The sequence below is a fragment of the Merops nubicus genome, unplaced genomic scaffold (genome assembly GCF_000691845.1).
Source record: "Merops nubicus isolate BGI_N331 unplaced genomic scaffold, ASM69184v1 scaffold46645, whole genome shotgun sequence".
Classification (NCBI taxonomy): Eukaryota; Metazoa; Chordata; class Aves; order Coraciiformes; family Meropidae; genus Merops; species Merops nubicus.
In genome coordinates, this window is record NW_008608533.1 from 40,767 (window position 1) to 51,859 (window position 11,093).

General features: G+C 45.0%; 1 protein-coding gene across 1 annotated transcript in view; it reads right to left on the minus strand.

Moving 5' to 3' along the window:
• Window positions 1–8,544, minus strand: part of SH3BP5 (SH3-domain binding protein 5 (BTK-associated)) — a 24,518-nt gene extending 15,974 nt beyond the window's left edge. The window contains exons 1-2 of the mRNA XM_008940270.1: window positions 8,494–8,544; window positions 7,812–7,940 (exon numbers count right to left, since the gene is read on the minus strand). Coding sequence (XP_008938518.1) covers window positions 7,812–7,940; window positions 8,494–8,544 — 180 coding nt within the window. The remainder of the gene's footprint in view (window positions 1–7,811; window positions 7,941–8,493) is intronic.
• Window positions 8,545–11,093: the final 2,549 nt, after the last annotated feature.

Consider the following 11,093-nt stretch of genomic DNA (forward strand, 5'->3'; position numbering starts at 1 on the left):
ACTGACCCTTCAAAATGTTTCCTAGTAGAATTACACATGAGAGTAAAAGTCTTGCTTCACTTCAGAGAAAAAAGCCAGGGGAGGTGTCCTGGACAAATGAAGGGCTAAGTCTATTTCTTGAAGGAAAAAGTCTAGGCAGCAGCAGGAACAGACACAATTTCAATTCCACTTCACAGCAGTAGAATCTTCCTTTAAGAACAAACCACTAGCACGCTTTACCAAGGAAGAAAAAAACCCAAACATCAGAGACAGACACACCAAAAAGAGACAGACATTTCTTCCACATCCTGCTAGCAAAATTTATTTTCTAACACTAGAACTTCAAGTTTGCTGCAATTAAGTGAGATTTTTCTTACAGAAACAGTCAATGCAGAGCTGTTCCCACAGGTGCTACAGAGGAACAAGACTCTTCAGATAATCTTTTCCAGCAGGAACAGACAAGAGCTCATAAATTTGTGCTGTTTCACTAGAAGATGTAACAGAACACACCCAGAAGGCAGCAACCCATATCCATATCAGATTTGCTGCAGCAGCAGCCCCTACTGCACAAGCATTTAGCACCCCACAGTAAACTCCTGCCTGTTTAGACCACTGTACAGAAGAAAGATTGGGGTGGCTGAACAACTTACCCAAAGTTGCCAGACAGGTACATAGGATATCACCCTGACCTCAAGTCACCCAAGCTCAAATGCCAGCTGCTATTTTTAACAGATGATCCTGTCTGTGACTCACAGTCCCTTGAAACAGCCTTTACTAGCAGCCAGAAAACACTGAGGGGGAACAGGAAGAGAGAGCAAAGCAAGGCAACCTTTCCTTTAAAGCATTGAGTTTTCAAATGCTGTAGATCTACCTTTTGGTAACAGCTATACAAAGGAACACAGAGTCTAAATCTCTTGGGTTTTTCCAAATTGAAGAGGGTGCAAAATTATGTTAATCAAATCTTCAGACAACAGCAGAGGAGAACCCTATTCATCTCTATTTTCACACCCAAGCACCCTTTGAGAACTGCTTATACCTTTCTGCCTGTTCCAGCATCTGCCATTGCATGAAAGTCAGATCACCTTCATCACTTTTTTGCCTAAGTCAGACGACATCCAATAAACCCCCCCAAACTTTCCTGTCCTAGCCTTCTTCCTGTCACTCCAAAGAACAAAGGGCATTTCTACACCAACCTACCCCAGTACACCAGTATTCCACACCTATCTGCACACTTCTAGTATTTCGCAACAGAAGAAGAACAATTAAAAAACATCTTCCATCGACAGAATAGTGCTTGCATGAAACAAAAATGTAGGACATATAAATATCAACCCAAAATTACTAGACCCATTCACTGAGGCAGAGAAAGCAGAGAGAGACACAAGTAGTCTAACTTTTAGAGGGAGAACATATATGCACAGAGTTTATTGATACAGGTATTTCAACAACCAAGTGGGTAAAAATTAGTTCCTGCTATCAAGAGGTGTCAACACTATAGTACTGGCAAATAGACGCCATCTCGTCTGCAGGAAATGTAAGGAAGAGAACACTAAATATAAATCAGGCAAGGCTTTTTTTGCCAGTTCATCTGTGAAGTAGCAACTGCTAGTGTCCCCAAACACGGGGCACATTTCCAGCTGCTCAGGATTAAGAGGGTAGAAACCTGCCAGTCACACTGACCTACTATTGAGCATTATCAGGGTGGATGGGAAGACAAACACATTTAGGAGCTTTCCCTCACAGATCAAATCTTTGGTGTAGCCTTCCAAATCTGAGCAGCAACATCTGTTACCTTTGCAGCAGTTTAAGGACAGCAAGCTTGGACACTCAAATATCACACTGCTCAACCAGATGACAGAGCCAGAAGATAAATGTAAAACTGAGGTCTTAAACATTAAGTAAATAAACAACAACACGAAAAAAATCTGCTGGGCAGAACTCAGCTGGCCAGCTCGGATAGGTCTCCCTGAGCTCCCTGCTTCCTAGGCTTTGTCACAACTTTGGCCTGAAGGAAAATGCAACACAACCACAATGCAAAGACTTAAGATCTAGAGTTTTAAGGTTTTGAGCACTCGAGTGGAGCAAACAGAACACACTGAGCACAGGCTCTGCCTGGCAGAGGTGCATCAATGATCCCTACGTACCTGAGTGCAAGGCAGTGACCCCTCATGCTGCTTACAAGGGTTTCAGTCACAACTGGGCAAACATGACAAGAGCCCAAGAGGCTCCATCACATTTTGAGTGTGGCTGTTTGACTCCATCAAATTTAGAGTGTGTCAAAATATTTTCTTTACTTAACCTAAAGTGCATCCTACTTTAGAAATGACGTTTATGAAACTCAGTGGATTCCCTGGTGGAAGTCCAGGAAGTGACTCTTCACCCTTGATAATAGAACTACTGATGTCAGGTTCCCTTGGTTGGCCAATCTCCTCTTCCCCACAGCCAGCCATGCACCACATGGAAAGGGAGACTAGTACACTGAGAACGTCCCTTGGGATCACAGCAATGGGAACTCCACATTTCACAAGAGGACTGACGTCACATCGACATGGTTTCCCCAAGATTTAACTATGTGGTTTGTAACAACAACAACAAAGAAAGAGCTGGTGGGAAGAAGGGGTTCAGGTCTAAAGCAATTCCACAAGGAGCAGAAAGGGAAAAAGGATAGACAAAACTTCTTAGGCCATCACATCCAACCCACAGCCTCCATGCTTCATCTTTGTAGGCACCACTTTTTGCACAGGTCATCTGCATTTCACCTCCTTACCATTTCTTTACAGTGCTGGGCTCTCCAGCTGCCCACATGGCAACTTCCATGTCTCCTTTCCCTTTGGAGGTCCCCAGCCACCTCCTCCCGTGTGAGGCTTGTGCTGCCTGCCTGCCTGCCTCCCTCCCATGCCTGGCCTGCCGCAGCACTAACTGAGGCTGTCACACTGGCCCCCACCCACAGCCAAGTTCTCAACCAACAGGTAAGTCCCAGTTCAGGAAGGGAGCTGCTCCCCTGCCTCCAAGTGGCCTCTCCAATTCCACCAGCCTAAGTAATCCAACACCAGCCAAAACAGGCATTTTGGTAGGGTTGATATACACACCTCTGGAGCCAGCTGCTTCTCACACCCTTCACCCCACCTTCCCAAACCAGAAATCCTTACCTTCCCTGCCCCACACTACTGTGAGACTCCCAGAAGCCACCAGGGCAGCTTCAATGCAGCACCTTCAATTAAAAAGGCAAACTACCAGCCCAGGCAGACCACAAATACAACCTATACTGTCAGCCTAGACTGATGATGGCAATGGCCAGAGGAGCAACACCCATATGAAACAACTTCTGCCGGCTCACCACCACAACGTGGGTGTAAATACTCTTAGCAGTCAGTGGCAGTTACTGGCCCCGTCTTGACAGGAGTTATTCTCATCTGATAAAAGGAACACCTTTGCACATGTTGTTTTGAACTGCATCTTCCATCGTCAAGATGAACAAACTGTTGGAGGGACTGGAATCAACAGTCCATTAGCAGCACTGCTGCACAGATGATTGCTGCCTACCAGCCAAAACACAGCACTGAAATGTAGCCATGGAAAGCCCTCAAGTGTTCTGGGTGTTTGGGTTTCTTCTTAAGTGGTTGGAAGGATTTGTAGAAGGTTTGTCGAAGTCTATTTTCAAGACTCTGTACCCTTGCTTTGAAAATATGAATCCATCAAATAGTTTTTTTGTTTCTAAACAGTTAACCAGAAACACTCCTTCAGCCAGACAAGGTCAGTTGGTTGTTCCATTGTAACTGTGCCAATAATTTTGCTTTTTACTAGCTCTATGGCAAGCTGCCAAACAGGACTGCAAGTCTGTTGCAGTTCTGCTGACATTTAATTTTTGCTTCTCAAGTTCCCTCTCCCTCAACATTTTTTGCCAAGATAAGCTTACCAGATAATACAAATCAGTCTTAACTCCTTGTTGTCTTAAACATGGGCGTGAGGACTTCAGCCCATAGAAGTAGGATTGAAAAGGAGATTCCTTACGACACGGCTACCTCCAATATACCTATGGATAAGGCATCTAGTGCCTAGGAACCAGGGGGGAAGACCTGGGTAGCCACTGCTGCTGGCTCTGGACACAGGAGCTATCACCCCACACAATGCTGTCCTCCTGTCCACAGCACAGCCAGCTGGTGCTGTGATCCAGTCAGCTCTCACTCCCTCAGTAAATTTGGACAGGAGACTTAGGTGCTGCAGGAAGTGACACTGGCAAGACCACCATTTCCAGTTCCTAATTAACTTTTAAGGGTGACTGGCAGTTTTAAACCTCCAAGTTGTGTGTATTTAAAAAGCTTTTTGTCTCCCAGGCTAAGAAAGCTACCACCTGTAACTTACCATGCTACTTTCACACATCTCAAGCTGAACACCTAGAAATTGAGATGAAATGGCCATTTTGGAAAGTTTTGTTCATTTATAGGGACTGCAGCCCTGAATTCTGCGAAGAACTGTACCAGTCTCCTCTGCTGAGGAGCAGTATTCCAACTAGGTAAGTGTGCCTTTAGCTGCTCACACCCCTCCCACCTCCGCCACCAAGCGGCTCAGTTCCTCCCCAGTTCCTGTTCTGCAAGACCACAGCAGCTGTTTTTCACCCCAGCTCACTCTGGACATGAGGTTCATTGAGCCACTCCAGGCAGGATTCGCCTGGCAACTTTCAAACAATAAACGAGCCAAGTCGAGATGTCCTGGCTCCCTCTGTGCTTAAGGAAGACATAGGTACCTCAGAAGGGTTTTCAAATGCAACCACCTCTCACCATTGGCTACAGTCAGTAATTAAGGGCCCAAAATTTTGTGAAGACAAGCAGAATGGAGGCCCAGGGTCTGAATATCTGAAAGCTCACCCCTAAATTCTTTACCTTCTCATCTGATTTCTTCAAGCAGATGTAATATTTTTATGCTGGATTGCCACATGAGAGGAAGACTGTTAGTGAGGCGAGAGGAAGGAGCTGTATAAAAAGCTGCAGGGAAGGGTCAGGTCGGCTGTCCCTGCCGACACCTCGAAGGTTCAGGTCGGCTGTCCCTGCTGACCACTCCCTGCTTGTCTAGCAGCTATGGTTCCTCTCAGGGATGCCTGGACTTCAGCAGGGAAGAACAGGTTCCAGCATGGTTTTCCAATCTTTGAGATAAAAGGGTGCTGCTTAAGAAAACATGCCACCAACATGACAGGAAGAATTAAATGATGTAAAACTGAATCAGGAAGAGTGACCCAAGAGGAAGCAGAACATGCACATCCTTCCACAGACTGCTCTCTGAACACTTGCTATAGATGAGTCCCCAAGTGACAGATGCATTTAGGCATGACCTAACATAGATTTTTCATCTGTTTTTGCCTGAAGCAAGTTTTCTGACATTCTTTTGTAAAAGCTAAACGAGGTGGGGGGGGGAGGAAATATCACAAAGCAAAACCATGTCCCTCCCAAACAAGCACTGTATTAAAGCTGAGCAAGTATCCACACTACTCCAAAACTGAGCCAGTACTGGGGACTAAAACATAATTCCTCACTCTGGAAGAAAAATGTTCAGGAGGAATCACAACAAAGTTGTCTTGGCAGACAGGGGCAAGAGTATCAGCCAGCTCTCAGGTCAGCCTCAGCAAAGGCCAAACATTACTGCTTTGGCACCACAGAGAGCAACCCAGCTCCCTGTGCCACCACTTCAGAGGGCAAAGCACTCAAATCCTGACACCAAGGGGCCATTCTTCTGTTCAAGGAAAGCTTCACCCTGAGACAGGCCAGGCTGAAGCTCTCTTGGCACACATTGCACAAACAAGATGCAACAAGACCTTTGCATGGGAGAGTTCATTTGTTTTGAATTCACTGTCTTCTGCCAACACAGGATTGCACAAGATGGGGATAAAGGTGAGCAAACAAAAGGGCTCAGGGTCCTAAAGCTTCTCCAGGGAAGTATTTGAGTTGAGGGCCGTTATTTTGCTGATCCCACATCAGTGCCTTCATACCTTTTTAATGGGTTTCATCTTAACAGATGAAACAAGCATTTCCAGCACAGAATCATGCTGGTGCCAAGTGAGAGCAAGCTCCTCGATACCACTAAACACAGCTTGCATCAGGCAACTCACCCTATGACTGATGTCCTCAGTGCAAGCAACTCTGCACAGCTCCTGCACTTCTGCCAAACCAGACGTCATTAATTATGCAGTTCTTTGTTCCCAGAAGACTTCAATTTATAGGTCACATTTTTTACTTCCCTTTACTGAGAACAACAAACTTCTTCCCTCTCTCATATCATATACAGTCATGCATTTTTCCCTTGTTAATTAAAGCTGTTTCATACACCAAGAACCTTGTGCTTGTGCTTTCAGAGGCAGCCCAACAGCTCTAAAATAACTGTGAAGACAGAAGGAAGAAGACATCTTCATAGGCTAGATGTCATTATAAATTTTAATGGAAAAATCTCAAGATGGTCCCACGTTTTCTCTATAAATTTATAAATCAAAGTGAAAAGAAAGATGCAGACTGGTACCAAAACATATTAATATTCTGGTGCATTCCTTCAGTTTCACATTTCCCCACCCACTCACCCCGAACTGCCTGACTTTAATACAGCAAATTTGCTCCCTTCCTCTAGCTCACTGCTGGTTTACCTCTAGCACTCACCACAGGCCGCATAAGCAGCAAGTGCTTCCAGAGCAGTTACAGATGAGTAGTAGACACCGGGCTCACTGTGTTTTGGAGCAGCTTACCTACTTTCCACACTGCTGCTAGTTGGAGGGATTGAGCCCAATAGCCCCCACACATCACCTCCACTGCCTGAAACAGCATCTCCAAAAAACCCCATGCAGTGTGAAGGATCAGCACAGTCACATCAGCACAGCCCCTGCGTCACCAGCTCTCGCAGCAACAAAGCTTGTGTTCCTGCCTCCCTTTTCTCTGCCTTGTTCCGAGGATGCAATCCCTCCTCTTCCCTTCCTTCTCTTTCCCACTTCGAGAGGAAACTGAAGTAGCACCAAAGAACAGCCTCCTCCTTGGGGAAAAACAAAAGGCCTCAGACCCCAGCAGAACCCCAGACAGACACCGTGCAGAAGCACTGCCTAGGTCACCACACACTCAACTGTCAGATGCTTCTCACCACTAAGGTGAGAAGCTGCCCAACATCTTGCAAGCTTTCTCACTTCCCCAGCAGCCAGCAGATCAGACCTTATTTCCATTCCTCATCCCTCCCTTCCTCAGCCATGCAGGCCCCTTCCAACAAAAAAGAACCAACCCTATTTTAGGTGCCTATCAGAAATCAAGTAGTAGTTGGGGCAGAGGTAAGTTCCTAATAACAGTACAGAAAGCAGAACTCAGTTTCTCCCAAAATCAATATGCTTTGGAGACACATTTAGCACATTCCTGAAACACAACCTAATTGGTCCCAAACCCTGCAGTCTTCCCTAGGCCTGCCCCACTCCAGCCTCTTGCCCAGCAGCTTCCAGTTACAGTCACTCAGCTGCTGAGCTTTAAGAAAAGAAAAGCAGATGCACAAAGTCTTCACTGTATTTTCAAACAATTACAACTACTGACAGTAAAGAGCAGGGCTCTGAAAAGACGTTGATGATGCAAGAACAGGACTAGGCTTTTGCTATTGATAGTTTTTGTCTGCTGTAGCTGTTCCTAGACCAAAGAACTCCTGCAGCTCTGGCTGTGAAGAAATACATTTTTGCCATCAATTCACATGGCTGACATGCAACTCAAGATGTAGGCCAGTGTCGGCCAAGTGCATACACTTAAGATGTTATTAACAACCCAACAGCAACGCCATCAGTATGTGCTCCCCAACCGGCACAAGCTTATAAGGCAGAAAGTGCTCACCTGCCTGGCCACCCTCCGAGCTTCCCAGTAAGGTTTAGAGTCTTCTACAGCTTTTCCAATCTTCTTTACCAGTTCATCCAGTTTTACCGTTGCTTCAACCAGCACGGAGCGGAACTTCTGGCGTGCATCCTTCAAAATGTGGCAGAAGAAAAAGAAAGGGCAAAGATAGGTTAGAACTTTAAAATCTATTTCTACCCATTTGCTCCTACCTTCTGTACAAATAGAAACAGGAACCTGGAACCACATCCAAAAGCCAGCCTCCTGAACACCAAATCTTTATTCCCAGAGACAGCTTTTATACAAAGGCTGTAAAGGCCTGTGCTAGATGTCACCTCTTGCAGGGTTTCTCAGGGGGAACAGCTGTAAATTACTTGCTCAGTGAGGAGGCAGAGAGCGGCACCTCAAGTTCTGAGGGAGTTCAATGGCAAAGACATCTCACCCAAGACAACATTAGAATGAGGCTAGCAGGCAGGCCACAGGCCCACAGCAGACCACCACATCTGCTGGAACTGGCACCTCCTAAACCTTCACATGTCATGCCCCATATGGTGTCCCCCCAGAGACACCATTTTACACTGCAACAATGGACAGGATCTGCAGGCTGCAGGAAGAACTGGACGCTTCCCACATGGTGTATTTTCAAGTCAGCTCCTCTTTCCTTCTACAAGCACATGCTACTTACTTCAATAGCAGCAGAAAGCTTCCACGTCCTCGTGGCAAGGCTTCCTGCCATGAAAGCCCATCTTTTCAGCTGCAGTTTGTATCAATGGGTCAGGGCGCCTACTTTCAATTTGATTGTTACTACTTACTACATTTAAGAAAAGTAAATTCCAACTACTTCCAACCTGGATGAGCTGCCCTCTTTACATGATTAGCTGAAGAAATTAAAATATTTTTCTCTGCTCCACTGAAATTTCCACACCTTCAAGCACAGCAGTCCCGATTTCCATCTCAGCATCCCACAGACTTTAAATCAATGGAATTGTTGCAGACAGATGCAAATTCAGGCCAGGACCTGGCCCAGGATTTAAGGGGATGAAGAGGAAGGGCCACATGAGCCCTCAACAGCCCTGTAATTCTAATTAGAGAACAGGATTTACACAGACCGTTGAAGTGACATGTTGATTACCAGCAAGCAGCTGGCTTAAGAAGTACTCTAATTCAGGAGGTTTTTGCCAGTGAGGATTTCCAGAATGCACAACTGTTTATTCGCTGGAAAGCTAAAATACATTGGAACCTATGACTGTGCTCTCAGAAGAAGAAAAAACACTGAAAAATACATTAGTTTTTACAGAAAAAAGCAATATACTTCAGTAGAAGTTTTTTTTTATTTCCATTTTAGCATTATCTAAAAACTGAACCAGCATCAGTAGTGTGGGAACATTTCTGCTAGGCTGTGGGCAGCGGCCTTGAAGTGCAGCTGTGAACCCCAGGAACTCTAAATACAGAAGAAGAAGACAACAGAGTGAGAGATAGGAAGGAAAAGGAATGCAGAGAACTGTGATAAGGAGGAAGCAAGAGAAAAACAACAAAGAGCATGACTGGCAGCTGGAGAACAAATTGCAAGAAGAGCTTAAGTGCATGGACAGTAGTTTGTAACCAATTAGCTTGGGGAGCGGGGTGCATGGACAGCTTGGCACACTATACAAACAGCTTTCTGATAGCAATAAATGTCTTCAGTTGTGACTCCCAAAGAGCTGCTGAATTCTGTCTTTGTTTCTAACTCCTGTGGGGCTGCCGCTTTACCGCTCGTATCGGCACAGGAGTATGGGTCCACTGCAAACAGCTCTGGATGCCTAAGGTACTCCAATTTATTCTAAGGAAGTATTCTAATAGGTAACAAGGAAAAATGGAAGAATTAAATGCCTATTAACTTATTATTTTCTTAACTCCAGTGTAGTCAGTCTAATTTCTTAGTGAAAGCCTGAAATGTATCAATCAAACAACATGTATTGAGCCAATTATTTTCTCAGTGGGAAGAGTCTGAATATTTTCAGTTAAAGTACTGGACAATATATGATTCACTGCTCAAAATGAGTTTCACAAGTAACTGAAATGAGACTGTAAATATGATGACTATATTGCAAGGAAAAATGTTAAGTACTGAAGTATATTCAACAGCTACAACAAAAAATCCTACAAGCACAGGAACACCAGTAAAAACTCATTTCTAAATGAGTGAGCCTGAAGGTTTGTTTTTCACTTTCTTTGTGGAAGCTGCATATTAGGATACTAGTTTGCACTGGTTGTGGGAAGCAGAATAGTTAAATAATAATATAAATTGTATACTCATTAAGTAAAAAAAGCCCTATGCAATGATTCATCAAAAAGAGTCTGTTCCCATGTCTGTAAGACAAGCACTTGGAAGAAAGAAAACATCACTACCAAATGTGTGCTGAGAGACCTACCCCAAATTTATTCATGTAAGAATTATGTGAATAATTACATTACCTAATATAAAAGAGGATGAATCTCCATCTGGAGCTTAAAAAAAAAAATCAAACAAAAAAAACCCACAACAGAAAACACACACCAAGGACAGAGCAGTCAAAACAACAGTAACTTCTCTACCCATCTGTCAAAGTCACCACCCTTGGGACAGTGCAAAATTCCCCCAGCAGGTGCCCCTGGGAAAGTTTAAAGAAGAGATACAGGTGTGGCAGCTATTTTCACTCTTCATGTGAATGGGGATGTCAGAAGCACCAAGGAAACTCCACCAGGAACACTGAGCTTGGTGCACTTGCTACTTATGTGACATGAAAAGTGCATCTGTGGTTCAAAGGAAGGACAGGCCTGTGGTCAAAGCAGTAACTTGGGAATCAATTTAATTCCCTCTATGCCTGGCTTCCTATGTTACTGTGAGACACTTCAACCTGTATGTGGTTTAAAGCCATAAATCCTCTTAATGGTAAATTCTGTAAGAACACCCCCGTCAACAACCGAAGAGGCTCAGGAAGAGCACGGCAGTGCAGGTCACCCGGGACCCCCAGCACGAGGGACGCCCTCCATCCGCGTGAGGACGACAGCCACACCACCTTCAATGTACTTAGCACATCCTCTGGTGTGGTGGGCCTCCCTGCAAGTGCTACTCTTTAGCTGCCAAGCTCTGGCCTCATTCCGACCTTTACCTAGCACACGTGGGTACTGGAAAACAGAGGAGACAACTCCTGCAGCCTGCTGCCACGGGCAAAACTGAGACATCGCAGCACACACCACACAACGCTCCCAGTGCAGGCCTTGCTGCATTTCAGTTCCTACAAGGATGATCTTTCCCAGCAGGAA